Source organism: Muscardinus avellanarius (genome assembly GCF_963383645.1).
Source record: "Muscardinus avellanarius genome assembly, chromosome: 3".
NCBI lineage: Eukaryota > Metazoa > Chordata > Mammalia > Rodentia > Gliridae > Muscardinus > Muscardinus avellanarius.
Genome location: NC_137788.1, coordinates 117,956,960 through 117,980,717, shown reverse-complemented (window position 1 = coordinate 117,980,717; position 23,758 = coordinate 117,956,960). Strand labels below are relative to the sequence as shown.

At 42.2% G+C, this 23,758-nt stretch overlaps 1 protein-coding gene across 11 annotated transcripts in view; it reads right to left on the bottom strand.

The window, feature by feature from the left end:
* The window catches only part of ARNT (aryl hydrocarbon receptor nuclear translocator), a gene marked incomplete at both ends in the record, with an annotated part of 79,276 nt that overhangs the window by 29,745 nt on the left and 25,773 nt on the right, over positions 1–23,758 (bottom strand). For 7 of the 11 annotated variants that reach the window (XM_080692411.1, XM_080692414.1, XM_080692415.1 and 4 more), the window contains 5 exons: positions 1,522–1,624; positions 5,828–6,041; positions 10,900–11,113; positions 13,554–13,598; positions 21,147–21,191. In XM_080692411.1, the coding sequence (XP_080548537.1) occupies positions 1,522–1,624; positions 5,828–6,041; positions 10,900–11,113; positions 13,554–13,598; positions 21,147–21,191 (621 nt within the window). The remainder of the gene's footprint in view (positions 1–1,521; positions 1,625–5,827; positions 6,042–10,899; positions 11,114–13,553; positions 13,599–21,146; positions 21,192–23,758) is intronic. The other 4 variants (XM_080692418.1, XM_080692419.1, XM_080692421.1 and 1 more) reach the window with 1 other exon arrangement.

Genomic DNA, 23,758 nt, shown 5'->3' with positions numbered 1-23,758 from the left:
TTTTCCTTTTTTCTTTTTCTTTTCCTTCCTTACAGGGTCCTTCCAGGTGGAAAGGGGGTCGCCTAGGGGCACCCCACCAGCGCCTGCCCACCCACCCAGGGTCGGGCCCGGACCACAGGGTCCTTCTGGGTGGGGAGAGGGTCGCCTAGGGGTGCCCCGCCAGCGCCTGCCCACCCGCCCAGGGTCGAGGCTAGAGGCCCGGACCACAGGATTCTTTCGGGTGGAAAGGGGGTTACCTAAGGGTGCCCCGCCAGCCCCTGCCCACCCGCCCAGGGTCGGGGCAAGACGCCTGGACCACAGAATCCTTCCGGATGGGAAGGGAGTCGTCGAAGGGTGCCCGCCAGCGCCTGCCCACCCGTCCAGGGTCGGGGCCAGAGGCCCATGTGTGTTTCTTTTTTACTGGGGATTGAACCCAGGGACATTCTGCCTCTGAGCTACACCCCAGCCCTATTTTTTATTCTTTTATTTTTTTATTTTTGGTGGTACTGGGGTCCCTGGAAACCCTTCTAACTCTGGGCTACACACCCAGACCTATTTTTATACTTTTTTATTTGGAAACAGGGTCTCTTAAACCAGCACGGCTGGCTTCGAACCTGTGTGATCCTCCTGTCTCCGCCTCCCAAGCACGGGGATTACAAGTGTGCACCACCACGCCCGGCTTATTCTTTTATTTTGAAACAGGGTCTCATTAAGTTGCAGAGGACCTCACAAATTGGTGAGGCTATCCTTGAACCTGTGATCCTATCTCAGCCTCTCAAGTACTGGGATTACAAACATGTGCCATCACACCCAGCTTGAATCTACTTTTTGATCAGCAAAACAGTACCATGAATCTTTATATGACAGCTGCAGAGATAAACTGAGAGACATAAAGCACCTACTGTAGTGTCCGGCATGGGAGGAGTTCCCATACTAAACACTATTCTGTGTTACTCTGTTCTTGAGAGTTAAAATTTTTGTTTTGAGCCGGGCGTGGTGGCGCACGCTTGTAATCCCCGCGCTTGGGAGGCTGAGACAGGAGTATCGCACGGGTTCGAAGCCAGCCTCAGCTACTTAGTGAGGCTTTCAGCAACTTAGTGAAACCCTGTTTCCAAATAAAATATAAAAAAGGGTCTGGGAGTATAGCCCGGAGGTAGAAAGCCTCTGGGTTCCACCCCTAGTACCACCAAAAAAATAAAAAAAATTTGTTTTGTTTTGTTTTGTTTTGCGGTTCTGGGGAGGGAACCCAGGGGCACTGGATCTCTAAGCTACACCCTATTTTTTATTCTTTACTTTGAAACAGGGTCTCACTAAGTTGCAGAGGACCTCACTAAGTAGCTGAAGCTGTCTCGAACCACGATCCTCTGGTCTCAGCCTCCCAAATGCTGCTGGGATTACAAGCGTGCGTCACCACGCCCGGCTTGAGAGTTAAATATAACTGTAGCTTAGACTTAAAATGTTAACTCCTCTGACAGAGGGGAAAAAAAGCCTCTACTCTTGATTATTCCTATGCCAAATCACAATTCCCAGCCTGACACTCACCTCATTCGGCAAATGAATGATCTCCTTGAGCCCATGCACATCCTCATGGAGGACTGTTGGCCTTCTTTTTTCACTGTTCCAGTCTTTAGATCCAGAATCCGCCCTGAAGAAGCACATAAAGAGCAATCCGGAGTGCATTCTTGTGAGTGGGAAAGAGATACTAGACACAGTAAGCACATTATTGTTGAACAGACTAAAACAAACAGGAGACGGATCTTGTTAAGCCTAAGATATTTCAGTTCTCATCTCTGATCTCACTACAGGTTTAAAGACAGCACTGAAAATAGTCTTGTGCAAAAGAAGCTAGGAGGAGAAAGTAGTGGTAGAAAGCAAAGAGATAAGGTTATGTTCTTGTGGCTATTACACACACACACACACACACACACACACACACACACACACACACACCATGAATGCCACTGGTCTGTTTTTGTGGTAACATGGATTAGACCCAGGGGTACTCTACCTCCGAGCTACACCCCAGCCCTATTTTTTTTTTCATTGAATTCTTTTATTGTGGAATTTCTCACATAGAGTTAAAATATTAGTTGTTTTCATTCATTTATTTCTTTATTCAAATACATTTGTTGAACTCCTACTATTTGCCTGTGATTAACTAAGAAATCACAGACAATTGATGAAAAAGTCCCAAGAGACTGAATATTCATCACTAAAAATTGTTAACGTTTTTTTATGTCTGTGGAATGAACTATTATCTAGTTAATAAAGTGTATGAACCTGCTAGATTCTTTACTGGGTTTAGAAGCACATTAGTGTGGAACAGTTGACAGCCATATAATGAAGCAGAACATAGTTCCCTGAGCACTTCAATTCTATTTATTTATTTATTTTTATTAATTTATTTTTTAAATTGGTGCATTGTAGTCATATATCAATCATATTGGAGTACAAGACTTGAGAGGATATACAAGCACACATCATCCAATTAGCCCTCCTCCAGCCCCCATCCCATTCCCTCCCCCTCCCTCCATTGCATGCTTCTTTGGTGATTTACTTTGATACATTCGTTTATGTACCTCCTGCGTTTTAAAGAGGCTCCGTCCTCCAGTATTACATACCCTCTGATTGGTCACATTAGTTGCTTCACTATAGGGCCCTTTCTATAGCTCAACCTCTTCCTGTTGCCCTTTTCCTCCTAGTTATTGCTGATTAAGAGAAGCGTCTGATTTATATTTTCTGCGATATTTCTCTGTGCATGCTGCGTTGCAAGTACCGATCCCACTCTTGATGGTCCCAGTAGTGGCCTGGCTACTCAGTGGACTGATCCAGATCTCGCTGGCTCAAGCAGTGGCCTTGCCTCATGGGAGGCCCCAGGTCTAGTCTCGCTGGCCCCTGCACCGGTCTAACCCCTAAGCTGGCTTCGGTCCTGGCCTTGGAGGCCGCAGGAGTGGCCTTGCCTCACGGCAGGCTCCAATGCCGGCCTTGCTGGCCCCAGCATCGGCCTCACCCCTTGGCAGGCTCCAATCCCGCCAGCCCTATTTTTTGTTCTTTCTTTTTTTCAGTATTTTATACGTTTAATTTTAAGAGTAACAATTACATCAATGACATCAATGATCTGTATGCTCCCTACTGCTAGGAAGAAAGCCCATATAGTTGAGTCCTAAAGGAAAATCAAGATATTATCATCAGGCACTCTGCAGCCAAAAAATGCTATTGTCCAGTGGTGTAGACACTAACATGGTCAATGTACTAGTGCAATAAAAATATAGACATTTGAAGTTGGGTGTGGTGGCACACACTTATAATCCCAGTACTCAGGAGGCTGAGACAAGTTTGTGGCAAGCCCCAGCTACTTAGTTAGGCTCTCCACAATTTAGTGAGACCCTGTTTCAAAATAAAGAATAAAGCTGAGCGTGGTAGAACACTTGTAATCCTGGTACTTGGGAGGCTGAGACAGGAGAATGGCAGGTTCACAGCCAGTCTAAGCTAACTTAGTGAGACCCTGTTTCAAAAGTAAAAAAATAAAAATATAAAAAGTAGAGGACTAGGGGGAATAGCTCAGAGGTAGAATGCCCCAGGGTTCAATCACTAGTATCAAAATAAATAAATAAATAGAATAAAAATAGAAAAATAGGGCTTGAGGTGTAGCCTGGAGGTAGAATACCCCTGGGTTCCATCCCTAGTACCACCACCAACACACACACACACACACACACACACACACACACACACCCAAAGGTCAAATCCCTTTTGTAGGTAATTATGGTATGCTAAGATGACAAACCAGGTGTGGTGGCACATATTTGTAATCCCAGCATTTGGGAGGCTACGACAGGAGGATTATGGTTCGTGGACAGCCTCAGCTACTTAGCAAGGCCCTTTGCAACTCAGTAAAACCCTATTTCAAACTAAAGAATAAAAAATAAGGCTGGGGGTGTAGCTAGGAGGTAGAATGCCCCTGGGTTCCATCCCCAATTTTTAATAATATCTGAAATTTCTCATTGTTTTTAATAATATATGAAAAGTTGAGGCAATATCTGAAATTCATATATAAAGAGAGAAGTTTCCTCTGAGCTTACCAAAGGGTCAACCCCTCTGGCACCTGGAAGCCAAGAAATGACTAGATTCCTAGGACTGGAAAGATATTTCATTTCCAGTTTCCTTTGTATACATCTATTACTACTGCAATATTATCTCTCCTTTGTAATGGTCTCTTCAGTTTATTCTCTATTTTGAAACGGGGTTTCACTAAGTTGTGGAGGACTTCACTAAGCAGTTGAGGCTGACCTCAAACCTGTGATCCTCCTGTCTCCGCTTCTAAGTATTGGGAATACAGGAATGTGCCACCATACCCAGCATGTCACTGATTTAAAAACAAGTAATTTAGCAGGGCGTGGTGGCACACACTTGCAATCCCAGCATTCGGGAGGTTGAGACCAGAGGATCTCAGTTCGCTGACAGCCTTGGCTACTTAGCGAGGCTCTTTGCAACTCAGTGAGACTGTTTCAAAAAATAAAAAGACTAAAAAATAGTGCTGGGGGTGTAGCTCAGAGGCACAATGCCCCTGGGGTTCCATTCCCAGTACCGAAAAAAAAAAAAAATTAATAGCCTACAGAACTGTATATTTGTCTCAAAACAAAACTGTTTCCTGTATTTATAGAAAACAAAGGTGACTTTTGGGGAAAAGAAAGAACTAAAGAAAAAAGCAAAATGAAATCCATAAAAACATAAAAGAGTTTCAGGAAAACTAAAAACATTAATATATTAATATGACCATATCAGAATTTGTTGGTTTGTGTGTGTGTGTGTGTGTGTGTGTGTAACTGGGGGCTGAACCCAAGGTCATTCTACCTCCAAGCTATATCTCCAGCCCTATTTTTCTTCTTTTGTTTTGAAACAGGGTCTCGCTAAGTTGTGGAGGGCCTAAGTAGCTGAGGCTGGCTGAGAACCTGTGATCCTCCTCACTCAGCCTCCCAAATACTGGGATTACAAGTGTGCACCACCAGACCCAGCTGGATTTCTTGCATTTTATCTACCAGTTTTTATCTGCTTCCACTTTAAAAATCTGTCTACAGTTGCTTAGGAACAGATGTTACTTGTTTGCTCTAGCCAAATTTTGGGAGAAGATCTGGATAGTATTAAAAGTGGAGAGGGAAGCCGGGCGTGGTGGTGCACATTTATAATCCCTGCGCTTGGGAGGCTGAGACAGGAGGATTGCACAGGTTCGAAGCCAGCCTCAGCTGGCTTAAGAGACCCTGTTTCCAAATAAAATATAAAATAGGTCTGGTAGTATAGCCCGGAGGTAGAAAGCCTCTGGGTTCCACCCCCAGTACCACCAAAAAACAAAAAAACAACAACAAAGAAACAAAACAAAACAACAACAGAAAAAAGTGGGAAGGAAAAACAGTACATATACAAAACAACAATAAGAACATCTTCTAAACTGACAAGTATCTACTCCCCTATAAAATAAAAATGTTAGCACAGAATCTAGCCCAAAGCCAAGCCCAGTGGGTAGAAAAATATCAGGCAATTATCTATATATAAGAAGCTAGATGATTCTTTCATCCATTCTACTGAGGGAAAAAATTCCTGTTTGGGTTTTACTGTTTTATTTACAGTAACATCAAGAACACTTTTACATGAGCATTATCATTTAAAAAAAAAAAGCAATTCCTAAGAACAAACCACAAGGTAGATCATCCGTATGTGGATAAAAAGAATTGTTATATTCATTAGAGGAGAAAATAGTGGAAATCTTGCTAGATCAACAAACTAACTTAAGAGCTTAAACACCTATTATACCTCAGAAGAATAAAGAACTTCCCATTCATACAACTCTTACCTGTCAGGGCATTTTCTGATGTGGAAAGCTGCTCGCGAAGTTTATCCACATCATCTGGGTGCACCTGATCGTAGAGAGTGCTGCCAAACCACTCGGACTGTGGCTGGTTCAAAACAGGGGTCACTGAATCAGAGACATACACCACCCGGCCGGTCTCACATGAGACGATAAACAGAAAGCCATCTGCTGCCTCCAAGATCAAATGTTTCAGTTCCTAGTCAAGAAACAAAATAAAAGTTAATGTTGAATTCTGAAACAACAAATATTTCTAGTCAAGGGCAGAAGTATCTTGAGGCCATACGTATACCTCCAAAAGCAGCCTGCAGCCACAGGTTTCCACTCTAAAGTGTAATTACCTTCATTGACAAGAAAGTTTTCCCCAGTAGCTATTCCCTCCATTTCTCCATGCCGCCATCACCTCTTTCCCGTTGCCTCGGGACTCAAGGCTTACCAACAATGACTTTTTGATCCCATCCTCTCTGGTCTCTTTTTAGGATCTTCTCGACAATATTCCCACCTTCTCTCTTTTTCCCCTCAAGTCTATCAACACAATGTATGTCTACTCCATTCTGTATAAATCATCCTTCAACTTGGCCAGTGTTCAGTGCCTTCCTTGCACTAAAAATGTTCCGCTCAATCACTCTATGCTCAGCTTGGGGTGGTGGCATACACCTGTTATCCCTTGAGTTCAATACGAACAAAAAATAAACAAACAGCCGGGCGCGGTGGCGCACGCTTGTAATCCCCGCGCTTGGGAGGCTGAGACAGGAGGATCGCGCAGGTTCAAAGCCAGCCTCAGTACTTAGTGAGGCTCTCGGCAACTTAGTGAGACCCTGTGTCCAAATAAAATAGAAAATAGGGCTGGGAGTACAGCCTGGAGGTAGAAAGTCCTTGGGATCCATCCTTAGTACCACAAAAATTAAATAAATAAGTAAAATAAACTCTACCTTCTTTTTTTGGGGGGGGCATAGAAGGGACACTGGGAATTGAACTCAGAGGCTTCCTACCACTAAGCTACATTCCCAGTCTTCTTGGTTTTTGTTAGTTTAGTACTGGGGACTGAACAAAGGGGCATTCTACCTCTGAGCTACACCTCCATCCCTATTTTATTTTGTTATTTTGAAACAGGGTCTAAGTTGCTGAGGCTAGCCGCAAACCTACAATCCTCCTGTCTGCCTCCCAAGTTCTGGGTTACAAGCACGAATCGCCATGCCTACTTTTTATTTTGCAACACATCTTGCTAAACTGCTGAGGTTGGCCTCGAATCTGTGATCCTTCTGTCTCAGCCTACCAAGTATTGGGATTACAGGCACGTGTCACTATGCCCAGCTATTCCTTGCTGCTTCTATGACATTCCACTCCAATTTTTGTTTCTTCTGCTTCAGGCTTTTGTTCCTTTAAGTCTTAAATGTAGATATTTTCAAGAAATCATATCCAAGCTGGGTGTGGTGGTGCACGCTTGTAATCTCAGCTTTTGAGAGGCTGAGGCAGGAGGATCGTGGTTCAAGAACAGCCTCAGCTCTAGTGAGGCCCTTTGCAACTCAGTGAGACCCTGTTTCAAAATAAAGAATAAAAAATAGGGCTGGGGGTGCAGCTCAGAGGTAGAATGCTCTTGGGTTCCATCCCCAGTACCACAAAAAAAAAAAAAAGAAAGAAATCATATTGACTTTTCCCCACCATGAAATGATACCCAAGTCTACATCCCTAGACCTAGCTGTTTATTTATTTTATTGGCCTGAATGTTCAACAAACCTGATTTCCCTTAAACATTTCCAAATAGATAATAGCAACTCATGTCAATATTGCAAAACCACAATCACTATGTCTCAATGTCAACATCCCAAAACCACCATCACTGTAACTATGTCCAAAGACAATCCTCTGTGCTCCTCCAGCATTCCCTTTTTTAACAGCATGGTGAATATCACAGAATTAGTAAATAGGGGGGCATCCTCCCAGGTACAAACCTGTATTGGCTACTCTCCCTCACATTCTAGTGATGACTCAGTTTTAATAATTCTACTTTCCAGTATTATGTCCCTATCTTAGTCATTTATGCCCGAACACCTACGACATGGTCTCACTGCTTTCATTCTAATTGATTCCATCCTTAAAATACTACTGAACTACTAATATAGCTCATGAGTCCTCACTGCTCCAAAATAATAATAATAACAATAATAATAATATTATTATTATTATTTTGTGAGGACTAGTGCATACTGCATTGTTTTATTTTTTTGTTCTGAAGCCATTTGTTCATGTTTTGAGAATGATGGATAAGTATGAAACAAAATGATTTTTCATCATAATTGAAGCCATTTAATAATGTAGAAATTCCTTTTTCCTATTTTAAGTAAAGAAAGTCCATTCTTGAGAATATGTTGTCCATGCTCCAAAATTAAAATCTACATTTTTCCCCCTGGTGGCACTGAGGATTGAATCTTGGGAGTGTTCTGCATTTGAGCTACACTTCTAGTCCAGTCTTATTTTAATTTTTGTGGTACTGGGGATGGAACCCAGGGACAGTCTAACTCTGAGCTACATCCAGCCCTATTTTTATTCTGAAACAGGGTCTCACTAGGTTGATGATAATCTCACTACTTGCCGAGGCTGTCCTTGAACTTGTGATCTCCTGTCTTAGTCTGTCAAGTACTGGGATTACAAGCATGCGCCACTACTGAAATCTGGCTTCAGTTTTATGTTTTTTTGAAACAGGATCTCACCAAGTTGCTGAAGGTCCCACTAACTTGCTGAGGCTGGCCTTGAACCTGCGATCCTCCTGTCTTAGCCTTCCAAATACTAAGGTTACATAAAATCTAATTTCTTTAACATAAGACCTAAACACTCCATCATCAGATCCCAGTTTACTTTCTGAATACTATCTCTCAAACCATGCTAACCACTTGACGTTTTTGGTTTTTTTTTTTTGGGGGGGGTACTGGGATTGAACCCAAGGGTGTTCTACCTCTGAGCTATACCCCCAAACCTATTTTATGTTTTATTTTGAAACAGGGCCTCATTAAGTTGCTGAGGCTAGCCTCGAACCTATGATCCTCCTGTCTCAAGCTCCCAAGTTCTGGGATTATAGGTATGTTTGATACCTTTAAGTTTTTGTTCAATTAATGCCAAAATCTACAACACTAATCCCCAGTTCTATCTGCACTTGTACTGTCTTATTATTGCACTTCTATTATAGAACTGGCGTTGTATATTTTACTTATTTACAGGTTGTTGTTTTTTTCCAGAACTGTGGGTGGAAAACAGGGGCGTTCTACCTCCAAGGTACACCCCTAGCCCTGTTTTTTATTTTATTTATTTATTTACTTATTTTTGTGGCACTGAGGGTGAAACCCATGGGCTTTTCTACCTCCGGGCTATACTCCCAGACCTATTTTATATTTTATTTGGAAACAGGGTCTCACTAAGTTGCTGAGAGCCTCCCTAAGTAGCTGAGGCTGCAATCCTCCTGTCTCAGCTTCCCAAGCGCTGGAATTACAAGCGTGCACCACTACGCCCCGCTAGCCCTATGTTTTATTCATTATTTTGAAACAAGGTCTCACTAAGGTGCAGAGGGCCTAAGTAGCAGGGGCTGGCTGCGAACCTGCGATCCTCCAGCCTCAGCCTCCCAAGTACTAGGATTCCAAGGGTATGCCACCATGCCTGGCTCTTAACAGTCTTTATATTGCTTACAGAATAAAGCACCTGACTTGCCCACAAAATAGAATTTTCTGAATCAATATTTGCACATGTAGTGTTACAGCAGATTCACTATTTCAATGAATATAACTATAAAATGTTATATGTGTTTTCTAACACACCACCCTATTTGAAGAATTCTTATTCCTTTCCACCAAACCATATTATTTTTTTAATTGACTAAAATGGTAGTACTACAGACAATTTTTTCTTCCTTGTGCTTGCTTTATTTTCCACAATAACCATGTGCTTTTGTTGTTGTTTTGTTTTATTGCAGTACTGGGATTTTTTTTTTTTTTTTTGTGTGTGTGTGTGTGTGTGTGTGTGTGTGTGTGTGTGTGTGTGTGTGTGGTACTGGGGATGGAACCCAGGAGCTTTTCTATCCCAGACCTATTTTATACTTTATTTGGAAACAGGGTCTCATTAAGTTGCTGAGAGCCTCACTAAGTAGCTGAGGCTGGCTTCGAACCTACGCGGTCCTCCTGTCTCTGCCTCCCAAGGGCTGGAATTACAAGCAAGTGCCACCATGCCCGGCCTAATCACTTTATTTATGTCACCAATAAATATTTATCTAGTCACACACAAATTAATAAGGAAAAAGAAACATTTCTTCTCTTTATGCATCTTCCTGTCATTTTTCACCTGTGTGTGCATACTGCCACTCACGTATTTACATTCAGACCGAGCTCTCGAAAGCCAGTACTATTTCTGCCTTCTCTATTTCTTTCATAGTGCATCAAATGGAAGAAAGCACATTCCTGAGCAATGCCGCCTACTGGACTCCTAACAGGAAAACTGGAAGCTGCTTTAACATTGAGAAGTCTCTTCCATCCTCTCTGTAACTTTTTTTTTTGGGGGGGGCAGGTCTGGGGACGGAACCCAGAGGCATTTGATCTCTGAGCTACACCCCCTGTCCAATTTTTTATTCTTTATTTTGAAACAGGGTCTCACTGAGTTGCGGAGGGCCTAAGTAGCTGAGGCTGTCCGCGAACTGCGATCCTCTGGTCTCAGCCTCCCAGATGCTGGGATTACAAGCGTGCGCCACCACACCCAGCTCTCTCTGTAACTCTAAAGCCAAGGAAAAGAACAATTTCCATGGACACAGTAAACTCTTCTCTCTGGGATTCCACTGTTTTTCACCTTATTCACTGTATTTATGAGTCAAGTTCTAAAATACATCTAAACTTGCTAAGTAGCTTTCATGCCTCTTCTCTACTTCTCACGGCCCCAGTGCTTATTAATGTTATAGACATGGATTAAAACTCATTTTCCCAGGGTCTGACTTTCTGAAAAGATGAATTCTTGTCCAAAAGATCAAAACTTTCAAAAAATTCAACCACCAGACTCCAGACTCTCTTGTAAGTCCCAGAGACCTGATCAGTGAGGAAAGAAGGCTTGTAGGAGCCATCGGTGGATGTGTTGCCAGTTCCCCGCAAGGACTTCATGTGAGACACTGCCATGCGTAAGATGGTTAGCTTGTCTGGTTTTCGAGCCAGGGCACTACAGGTGGGTACCATGTCTGACAGTTCTGTGATGTAAGCTGTCATCTTGTTCCGCCGTCGTCGTTCAATTTCACTATGATTTTCCCTGCGTGGAGAGAGAGAATACCCATCCAGGTGGTCACATCTGATCATTTGGTAGCAGGGAGAGTGATGGATACCAAGCAAGCGCTGAGAAATGTAGGACTGATATTTAAATGTCAGAAGTTAAAGTTAGATTTGCCAACCTTCTCATGCAGAGCAAGCATGGAACAGAAACTAACAAGACAGAGAACAGGCAGATACCAAACTTCTTCTACCTCCTGAAAACCTCACTTCCTTTATATATTACAGAACAAAAAATTGTTTTAAGAAATAATACTTTTTAAAAATGTTAAAATGTTGACTTCAGCCAGACGTGGTGGTGCACGCTTGTCATCTCCGCGCTTGGGAGGCTGAGACAGGAGGATTGCACAGGTTCGAAGCCAGCCTCAGCTACTTAGTCTCTCAGCAACTTAGTGAGACCCTGTTTCCATATAAAATATAAAATGGGTCTGGGAGTATAGCCTGAAGGTAGAAAGCCTCTGGGTTCCACCCCCAGTACCACCAAAAAAAAAAATATTGACTTCTTAGCCAGGCATGTTGGTGCACACTTGTAATCTCAGCATTCGGGAGGTTGAGATTGAAGGAGCACGGTTCGCAGACAGCCTCACCTACTTAGTGAAGCGCACCACAACTTAGTGAAAACCTGTTTCAAGATAAAGAATAAAAAATAGGGCAGGGGGTGTAGCTCAGAGGTCGAATGCCCCTGGATTCCATCCCCAGACTAAAAAAAAAATGTTTACTTCTTGTACTTAAGTTCCTCAGGGAACTGAGTTTGGATAAGTATATTATTTATTAATCATATTATTTAAAGTGCAGAGAATAAAATGACTAATTTTTGTCAAGCCAAGTATGCTGCTCAGTAACTGATACAAGAAATGAGAGCAGAGAAGCCCTTGGTCTGTAATTGTTGTGTTGCTCTAAACCTCTGTTCTCAAGATATTAAGAGGCAGACTTAGGCCAGAGATACAAGTCAGTAGTAGAGTGCTTCTCTAGCATGCTAAGCCCTGCACTGCAGGGGAAGACAAAAAGAGGCACAACTGGAAGACTACTGGTCCCACTAATGCATTAAGTCCTACTTTTTTCATCTGGGTGTGGTGTCAATCCACTGAACTTCAGAGACTGGCAGATATTATACGGGTTCCCAGTGTGGGACCAAACTGGGGAGCGAGGGCAATGCTTAAAGGCCTGGAAGAACCTAGATTTCACAGTGGCAGTAGACCACATACCAGACCACAACCTAAAAATGACTTCTCTATAACTGAGACAGAATGATATAACTGGTAAGAGAAATGAGTCAGGAATAATTTTCAAACAGGAATTCTGAGAGATCCAGAGGCTCCTCAGTGTCTTCTGAGGTGCAATTACCACCTTTATTTACTTCTATTACCACTTAAGGGCTCGATTTGAACAAAACCTCTTTTTCAAAAAAACCCCAAAACCTACTAATATAACAAATGTCCTTTTAACTGGACAGGCTGCTGGGGCCGAGTAGCTCCTACAGCAGTGCTATGCTCCCCACGTCGGCTGGCTGGCTTCTGAAGAGCGGAGGCATTAAGAGGAGGTGTGCACACGGCAGTAGCAAAATGAGTGTGACCAGGTTAACGAAGTAAATGACAGATAAAAGAACGAAAAGAGTCTAAAATAAATGTTTATATCAAGTCTATTTCCTACTGATCCATCCAAAACAGAGGAACCACAATCATCTGGGCACATTCCTTCTTTGGTACTCTACATCATAGACAATGATCTCCAAAGAGAATTCTGGTCTCCTTTCCAAATGACAAAAAGGTCTCCCCAAATAGCTTCATCTTTAGTTACTTTGCCTGAGACATACAATTCTACTCTGAAACTTAAAGCACATCTTCCTGATGTCTGACAGTGAAGTTCAGAAACCTGATCTTTTACAAACACAGGTATATTTTTTGGTTTTCTTTCTATCTACCTCTTAATTATTTTTAAATTTTAAAACAGGGTCTCACTAAGTGGCAGAAGATCTTGCTAAGTTGCCCAGGCCGGCCTCCAACCTACAATCCTTCTCTCAGCCTCCCAAGTACTGGGATTACATACATGCACCAGCAGCCAGGCTTATTTTATTTATTGGTTTTCTGATTAAAAAAAAAAAGTACTTTCCTGTTAAAGCACCAACCTGTATTTGCTGTTATTTTTAAATCCTTTTGGCCCAGTGAAATTTAGTTTGAGATTAAAAAAAAAAAAGAAAAAACTTAAAAGAAAAATATATTAAATCCCTAAGTTCCCTCAACTCACCCACTTTCTGATGATGGAAGTCAAAGTTCCTGTTACACCCAAACAGCTAAAAAATGTTGTCCTCTCTTGCCACAAATAAGGAAAAATACAAGAGAAAGAGGAAGAAAAAATAGAGTAAGAAAAAGGACAAGAAAGCAGCAGCATCTGCTTCACCATGCTAAAGGACACTGTTCTCCTACCTGGCAAGTCTCTCTTTATCCGCAGAGCTCTGCTCATCATCCGACCTAAAAACAGAATTAATGAACTAAGCTAAAATTAAAACAAAAAAGAAAGAAAGAAGGAAGGGAGGAGAAAAGAAAAGAGAAAGAAATAAAACAAGTAAAGAAAGTGGGGGAAATGAAAATATGGGAAGGAATCTTGCCTGTAATCTATAAAGCTATCAGTGAGGATAAAGAAAAAGTAATTTAAAGCCAGCATGGTGACGCATGCCTGTAACCCCAGTAGATGGGAGGCTGAGACAGGATCATGGCTTCATGACCAGCCTCAGCTACTTAGCGAGGCCCTCTACAACTTAAGTGATACCGTTTCAAAATAAAGAATAAAAAATAGAACTGGGGGTGTAGTTCTGGGGTAGAATGCCCCTGGGTTCTATTCCCAGTAACACACACACACACACACACACACACACACACACACACACACACACACACTATTTATAAAACATTAAAGAAAGCCAGGCATGGTGACGCATGCTTGTAATCCCAGCATTTGGGAGGCTGAGACCAGAGTATGGCGATTAGCAGACAGTCTCAGCTACTTATAGAGGCCCATCGCAACTTAGTGAGACCCTGTTTCAAAAATAAAAAGACTAGCCGGGCGTGGTGGTTCACACATGTAATCCCAGCAGCATTTGGGAGGCTGAGACAGGAGGATCGCGGTTCACGGACAGCCTCAGCTACTTAGCGAGGCCCTCTACATCTTAGAGAGACCCTGTTTCAAAATAAAGAATAAAAAATAGGGCTGGAAGTGTAGCTCAGAGGTAGAATGCCCCTGGGTTCCTTCCCTAGGCCTGCAAAATAAGTAAGTAAGTAAGTAAGTAAATAAATAAATAAATAAATGAATGAATAGACTAAAACATAGGGCGGGGGTATAGCTTGGAGGTACAATGCCCTTGGGTTCCATTCCCAGTACCGCAAAAATAAAATAAAATAAATTAATAAAAGGAAGACAACCTAGCATGGTGGTTATACCTGTAACCCCAGTACTTGGAAGGCTAAAACAAGCAGGTTCAAGGACAGGCTCAGCAATTAGTGAGATCTGTTTCAAAATAAAACTTCCAGCCGGGTGTGGTGGTGCACGCTTTTAATCCCCGCGCTTGGGAGGCTGAGACAGGAGGATTGCGTAAGAGACCCTGTTTCAAAAAATTATATAAAAAATAGGTCTGGGAATGTAGCCCAGAGGTAGGGCTTCCAGGAACCCCAGTACCATCAAAAATAAATAACAAACAAATAAATAAAACTTCCAAATAGAGCTGGGGACGTAGCTTGGATGTAGAATGCCCCAGTCCCCAGAACCACACACACAAAAAAGCAAGACCAATATATATTATAAATTAACAGGATCTGACCACAAAAAGCATTTTATCAAGGAGAGACCAAAAATATAAAGAGTTGAATGAGAGCCAACTAAGGGAATTCAGGCAAGCCATTCTAAAATACTGATCCTAATATGAAAAGAAAGTTATACCCACATGCGCTCTTCAATAATGAAAAATTAAAGACAGTAAACTGAAAGTAAGCGTGTAAAAAAGTGATCTTAAGCTGGGCTTGGTAGAGAACGCTTGTAATCCCAGCATTCGGGGGGCTGAGACTGGAGGACCGCAGTTCGTGGACAGCCTCAGCTACTTAGTGAGGCCCTCTGCAACTCAGTGAGACCCTGTTTCAAAATAAAGAATTAAAAATAGGGCAGTAGGTATAGCTCAGAGGTAGAATGCCTCTGGGTTCCATCCCCAGGCCCACCAAAAAAAAAAAAAAAAAAGTGATCTTAAATATGGTCTCTCTCTACACATATACACACTCAGGCAAAAAAACTAAATGGATTTCACCGGAGAAATTATATACTATCTGGGAACCCTTGGTCCTCCTATCTCAGCCGCCCAAGTCCTGGGATTACAAAATGTGCCACCACGGCTGAGCAATTCTTAATTTTGACTCAGTACTTTACCATATTCTGGATAAGAGCCACAATATGGCTAGATCCCCAGCATTAAGTGTTTCTCTGGAGGAGGACATAAGTTTTTTCCAGAAAACAGACACTTTAAGAGTGGGTAGCAACTGAAAAAACACATCACAATGTTGGCAGGCCAGGCCAGTATGTCAGTCCCTGATTTTTTTTTTTTTTTTGATTTTTTTTTTTGGGCAGTACTGCAAATTGAACTCAGGAGCATTTTACCTCTGAGCTATACCCCCAGCCCTTTTTTTGTTCTTGTTTTTTTTTTGGGGGGGGGTGGTGGTAGCAGTGATTGATCCCAGAGGTATTTTACCTCTGAGTTATACCTCCAGTCCTATTTTTTATTCATTTTTTTTTTTCTTGTGGTACTGAAGGTGGAACCCAGGGGCTTCTCTACCTCTGGGCCATACTCCCAGACCTATTTTTTTTTTATACTTTATTTGGAAACAGGGTCTAAGTTGCCAAGAGCCTCACTAAGTAGCTGAGGCTGTCCACAAACCACAATCCTCCAGTCTCAGCCTCCCAAGCGCTGGGATTACAAACATGTGCCTCCACGCCCGGCTTCTATTTTTTATTCTTTATTTTGAAACAGGTCTCACTAAGATGCAGAGGACCTCATTAAGTAGCTGAGTCTGGCCATGAACCTTTGATCCTCCTGTCTCAGCCTCACAAGTAATGGGATTACAAGTGTACACCATCACACCCAGCTCATTTCTATTTTAATTGCATAAAGAAGCCTTAAATAAAATTAATATTACATATTAACAGGTTGAAAAATTTAGCTATTAACAATGATAATGACACCAGGAAGCGTGGCACACAACTGTAGTCAAACTTAATCAAGAGGCTGAGATGAAAGCCACTTAGGCTAGGCAAGGTGGTACGCATCTGTAATCACAGTGCTTGGGAGACTGAGACAAAAGGATCGCAGGTTCGAGACCAGCACATGCTAACTTAGTGAGATCCTATTTCAAAAATTCAAAAAACAGCCAGGCGTGGTGGCGCACGCTTGTAATACCCGTGCATGGGAGGCAGAGGCAGGAGGCTCATAGTTCGCGGACAGCCTCAGCTACTTAGTGAGGCCCTCTGCAACTCAGTGAGACCCTGTTCCATGTTCTTTTGAGTTACTGCTTCTTCGACAAACTATAGAACTTTTTCCCATAAAGTTGAGAAAATTCACACACTTTCAACTTTTTTGTGTGTGTGCAGTACTGGGGATGGAATTCAGGGACAGTCTTACCTCCAAGCTACACCCTCAGCCATAGTTTTTATTCTTTAGTTTGAAACCGGGTCTCACTGAGTTGCAATGGGCCTTACTAAGTAGCGGAGGCTGGCGGCGAACCGCGATCCTCCAGACTCAGGCTCCTAAATGCTGGGATTACAGGCATGTGCCAGCACACCCGGCTTCATTTTCTACTTTTGAAAACCCTCTACTGAGTTCCCAAGAATATGTAAGGTGAACTACCTTAACAAATTATGTCTTAAAAGAATGAGTTCTATTGTTAGAAACTTAACTAACATTCCTCTAACTTCCTGTTACTATAAATCCACATGCCCTCTCTACTCCAGTATTTCTTTTGAAAAATGTATGAATGTGTAAATATTCACATTACACTGGGCAAAAGACGACCAAAATAATTTAGCATGTTTCCAAGGCTTTTCTGAATTTGAGCCAAAAGACTGTGGACCTGTGCCACCCATAATAACTGACGGTGTGACTTTGTAATGCAGTTTGAAAAACTATTCTCCAAACATCTGTGATTTGCTTATTATATAGATGGTTCATATCCTAAAGACTATAGCTATCTACTTCAAGTAGCTTTGATAAATTATTCTTCAATGATTTTTTTTCTTTTGTAGTAAGGGGAATGAATACAGAAACACTTTACCTCTGAGCTCCACTCCAGGACTATTTATTTATTTATTTATTTATTTATTCATTCATTCATTCATTCATTCATTTTTTGTGGTACTGGGGACTGAACCCAGGGGCATTCTACCTCAGAGCTATACCCCCAGCCCTATTTTTTATTCTTTTTTTTTTTTTTTTTTGGTGGTACTGGAGGTGGAACCCAGGGGCTTTTCTACCTCCAGACTATACTTCCATACCTATTTTTTATATTTTATTTGGAAACAGAGTCTCAGTAAGTTGCTGAGAGCCTCACTAAGTAGCTGAGGCTGGCTTTGAACCCGTGTGATCCTCCTGTCTCAGCCTCCCAAGCACGGGGATTACAAGTGTGCGCCACCACGCCCAGCCCTTATTCTTTATTTAGAAACAGGGCCTCACTAAGTAGCTGAGGCTGGCTGTGAACCTGTGATCCCTGTCTCAGCCTCCCAAGTACTGGGATTACAGGCATGCACCACAGGTTTAAATTGCTTTTTCTTTATCCTAACTGATAGCTTTATAGATTACAGTCAAGTAAATTTTTCTCCCTATATTCACTTTTTCCTGTTGCCACTGCAATCGCTCTGGCTCAGGCACTCATAGTTTCATACCTGTCTTATTATTTCAACAGCCTCAATCTATCTCCTGACTACAGTCCTCCTCTAATCTTCCTACATGCTGCCACCACAAAAATGTCCCTGAGTATTTTATTTATTTATTTATTTATTTGGTACTGGGGGTGGAACCCAGGGGCTTTCTATCCCCGGGCTACACTCCCAGACCTATTTTATATTTGGAAACAGGGTCTCACTAAGTTGCTGAGAGCCTCACTCAGTACCTGAGGCTGGCTTCGAACCTAGGCAATCCTCCTGTCTCAGCCTCCCAAGTGCTGGAATTATAAGCGTGCACCACCACGCCCTGCTCCTGAGTATTTTATTATTTATTTATTTATTTATTTATTTATTTATTTATTTATTTATTTATTTATTTTGGTGGTACTGGGGTTCCTGGAAGCCCTTCTACCTCCGGGCTACACTCCCAGACCTATTTTATATTTTTGAAACAGGGTCTCTTAAGCCAGCGCGACTGGCTTCGAACCTGCACGATCCTCCTGTCTCCGTCTCCCAAGCGCGAGGATTACAAGTGTGCGCCACCACGCCCGGCTTTGAGTATTTTATTTTTAATATGCTTTTATTGGTGCATTATAGCCTCACAGCCTAATGTAAATCATACTGACAGTGACATACATACTCATAGCACTTGCTGCCTCCCCACTTGCTCCTTTCTGGATACAGAGAGATGAGAATGTCAATTGCATATTCACATATGCACAGCGTCAATGGCAGTATTCTCATTAATGAACCCTCCCCTTCCCCTAGACCACCTCTCTGGCTCTACTGAGGTTTCTCCTCCATTATCTGGAGCTCCCCTGGTATCCCCACTACTCCCTAGCTTGTGCATATTAGAGAAAACATATGACCCTTCACTTTCTGTGACTGGCTAATCTCACTTAACATAATATTCTCCATGTCCTTCCAGCTTACAAATCACAAGATTTTGTTCTTCTTTATTGCTGAGTAGAATTCCATTGTGTGTATTTCCCATAATTTTGTAATCCGTTCATCTTTGATGGACACCTAAGCTGGTTCCATAATTTGACTATTGTGAATAGTGCTGCTACAAACATGGCTATGCATATATTGTTGTAGTTCTGATTTTGGCTCCTTTGGAAAGACACCCAGGAATGCTATAGCCAGATCATATGGTGGGTCCATTCCTCCTACTATTTTACTGACTTATTTATTTACTTACTTATTTATTTATTTAGTGGTAATGGACATGGAACCCAGGGGCCTTTTACATCTGTGTTACACTCCCAAATCTACAGGGTCTCACTAAGAGCCTCACTAAGCTGCTGAGGCTGTCTTCAAACCTGCGACCCTCCTGTCTCAGCCTCCCAAGTACTAAGATTACAAGCATGTACCGCCACACCCAGCTTTTGTATATAAAACTTTTTATATAAAACTTGTCATTCAAAGTCCATGATAAGCCAGGCATGGCGGCACACGCTTGTAATCCCAGCATCTGGGAGGCTGAGACCGGAGGACCACGGTTCGTGGACAGCCTCAGCTAATTAGTGAGGCCCTCTGCAACTCAGTGAGACCCAATTTCAAAATAAAAAATAAGAAATAGGGCAGGGGGTGTAGCTTGGAGGCTGAATGCCCCTGGGTTCCATCCCCAGACCTACAAAAAAACACAAAGTCCATGATAGTATTTTACTGCTTCTGAGTATTTAAAATTACTGTAATACTTTGTTTCTTCTCTCTCTCTCTCTTTTTCTTTTTTTTGCCTTTTCTTGGTACTGGGGGTTAAACTGAGGGGCATTTTACCTATGAACTTTACCCACAGACCTTTTTAAAATTTACTATTTATTTTTATTACTATTATTATTTTATTTATTTATTTATTTATTTATTTATTTATTTATTTATTTATTTGCAGTACTGGGGATGGAACCCAGGGGCATTCTATTTCTGAGTTACACGCCAGCCCTATTTTTTTATTCTTTATTTTGAAACCAGGTCTGACTGAGTCGCAAGAGGCCTCACTAAGTAGGTGAGGCTGGCAGCAAACCCCGATCCTCCCATCTCAAGGGGCCTCACTAAGCTGCTGAGGCTGTCTTCAAACTTGAGATCCTCCGTCTCAGCCTCCATAATGCTGGAATTACAAGCATGCGCCACCACGCCCAGCTTTTAGTTTTTATTTGAAACAGGGTCTTGCTAGGTGGTTGAGAGTTTCACTACATTGTTAAGGCTGGCCTTGAACCAGCAATCCTCCTGTCTCAGCCTCCCAAGTACTGGGACTACAGATGTGCTCCACCACATGCAGCAAAATAAGGGTTTTTTAAAATAAAAATTCTAGTCTCCATAAAAAAAGAATTTGTCATCTTTTCTTTTTTCTTTCTTTACTGGAAATTGAACCCAGAAGCATTCTATCTCAAAGCTATGCCTCCAGTCCTTTCTCTTGAAACAAGGTCTTGCTAAGCTGCTAAGGCTGGCCTCGAGCCTGCAATCCTATCTTAGCCTCCCAGGTACTGGGATTACTGAAGTACGCCATAGTGCCCAATTGCTTATCGTCATTTTTAAACAACAAAACCACAACCTGCACAGATTCTTCCATTGTCTATACCAATTTAATAATAAACATAACTAGCCAGGCGTGGTGGCGCGCGTGTAATCCCAGCATTTGGGAGGCTGAGACAGGAAGATCACGGTTCACTGATAGCCTCAGCTACTTAGTGAGACCCTTCCCAATTTAGTGAGACCCTGTTTCAAAATAAAGAATAAAAAATAGGGCTGGGGTGTAGCTCAGAGGTAGAATCCCCCTGGATTCTATCTCTAGTACTGCAAAAAATAATAAAATAAATAGAATAAATAAATATATAAATATAATAAATGTGCCCCAAAAAACCATAGTTTGTGTTCCTATGGACACCTAGCAAGCATACTCCTATAAGCTATAGATACACAGAAAAGCACTACCATTAGGTCAAACCCATGTCACATGAACATGTATCACAATTATATTACTAAGTTTCTAAGTTTCACCACTTTTCAGAATAGGAAAGAGACTGGGCTATCTACTCTCATCCAGATAAAATATTCAGGACGACTGGGTTGCCAGGTCCTGTAACAAGGAACAAAATGCTCTACATTACCTGGCAAACCGCTCCTTATCATTAGACATCTGATCATCATCACACCTGGAAGGGAAAAAAAAAGTAATTCAAAGCATTATAATCCCAGAGCTTGAGAGGCTGAGACAGGAGGATCCCACAGTTTCGAAGCCAGCCTCAGATACTTAGTGAGGCTCTCAGCAACTTAGTGAGACCCTGTTTTTCAAATAAAATATAAAATAGGTCTAGGAGTATAGCCCAGAGGCAGAAGAGCCTCTGGGTTCCACCCCCAGTACCACACACACAAAAGAAAAACAACAAACCATTACATCCATTATTTATTATATCTATTATTTACATAATTATATCCATTACTTCACTCTAAAATGAAAACCAAGCCGGGCGTGGTGGCACACACTGGTAATCCCAGCATTTGAGAGGCGGAGACAAGAGGATCACAGTTCACAGACAGCCTGCAGCTACTCAGTGACGCCTTTTGCAACTCAGTGAGACCTGTTTAAAAATAAAGAATAAAAACAGGGATTGGGGTGTAGCTCAGAAGTATAATGCCCCTGGATCCCATTCTCATTACAGCAAAAAAAGAAAATAAAAAAAAAGAAAGAAAAGAAAAAGGAGAAAAAAGAAAAAGAAAAAGGAGTAAAAATACTCAATAGGAAGAGATGGGTGTGGTGGTGCACGCTTCTAATCCCAGCATTTGGGAGGCTGAGACTGGAGGATCGCAGTTCTCCGACAGCCTCAGCTGCTTAGTGAGGCCCTTTGTAACTCAGTGAGACCCTGTTTCAAAATAAAGAATAAAAAGTTGGGCTGGGGGTGCAGCTCGGAGGTAGAATGCTACTGGGTTCCATCCCCAGGCAATGTAGATAATAGCAGCATCCATAGAACTTTTTCTTTTTTTAAGATTTAAAGAAGTTTATTAGAAAGATAGAAATACAGAAAATAGAAATACAGCTCCATACCAGACTGGCATGGAGGGGTGACACGAAATGAATACACCCCATCCATAGAACTTTAAAAACCTATTACCCAAAGCCGAACATGGTGGCACACAGCTGTAATCCAGTACTTTGGAGGCGGAGACAGAAGGATCAGGTTTCACACTGTCAGCCTCAGCTACTTAGTAAGGCCCTCTGCAACTTAGTGAGACCCTATCTCAAAATAAAAAATAAACGGGGAGGGATGTAACTCAGAGGTATAATATCCCTGGGTTTAATCCCCAGCACCACAAAAACAACAACAGCAACAACAATAAAAAACAACAACAACAAAAAACTCCTATTACTCAGTACTTGGGAGGTTGAGAGAAGGATCAGGATTCAGCCAGCCTCAGGTACTTAGTGAGGCCCTCAGCTACTTAGTGAAGCCCTATGCAATTTAGTGAGACACTCTTTCAAAATAAAGAATAAAAAATCGGGCTGGAGGTGTAGCTAATTAGGAGGTAAAATGGCCCTGGATTGCATTCCAGCACCACAAGAATAAAAAAAACCTATTAGTATGTTTTTCAGATTCCTGTCATCTTCATTACCCTTACATAATTATCAGATACATTTAAAAAGATGAAAAACCAAACTGGGCATGTTGGCACGTTGATTGTAATCCCAGCATTAGGGAGGCTGAGACAAGAGGACTGCACTTCCCAGACAGCCTCAGCTACTTAGCAAGGCTCTTTGCAACTCAGTGAGACCCTGTTTCAAAATAAAGAATAAAAAATAAGGCTGAACGCCGGGCATGGTGGCGCATGCTTGTAATCCCCACGCTTGGGAGGCTGAGACAGGAGAATCACGCAGGTTCGAAGCCAGCCTCAGCTACTTAATGAGTCTCTCAACAACTTAGCGAGAACCTGTTTCCAAATAAAATATAAAATAGGTCTGGGAGTATAGCCCGGAGGTAGAAAGCCTCTGGGTTCCACCCCCAGTACCACCAAAAAAAAAAAAAAGTAAGGCTGAACATGTGACTAATAGGTAGAATGCCCCTGGGTTCCAGCCCAGTACTGAGTTGCAAAGGGCTTCACTAAGTAGCTGAGGCTGTCCACGAACCATGATCCTTCGATCTCAGCCCCCCAAATGCTGGGGTTACAAGCGTGCGCCACCACGCCCGGCTATATATATATATTTTTATGGTGATACTGAGGATTGAACTCAAGGGCATTCTGCATCCAAGATATACCTCAACCCTATTTTTATGTTTTATTTTGAAACAGTGTGTGTCACTAAGTTGCAGAGGACTTCATGAGGTATGCACCGCCATGCCCAACTGCAGCAAAACCATTTGAAATCATTACCAACAGTGTCCAGGAATTCCAATTCCTCCATGTCTGCACCAATACTTTTTTTTTTTTTTTTTTTTTTTTTTTTGCAGGTCTGGGGATGGAACCCAGGGGCATTCAACCCCTGCCCTATTTTTTATTCTTTATTTTGAAACAGGGTCTCACTAAGTTGCAGAGGGCCTCACTAAGGAGCTGAGGCTGTCCGCAAACCACGATCCTTTGGTCTCAGCCTCCAGAATGCTGGGATGACAAGTGTGCGCCACCACACCCAGCGTATTCTTTATTTTGAAACAGGGTCTCACTAAGTTGTGGGGAGCCTCACAAATTGCAGAGGGCTGGCTGCAAACCTGCAATCCTGTCTCAACTTCCT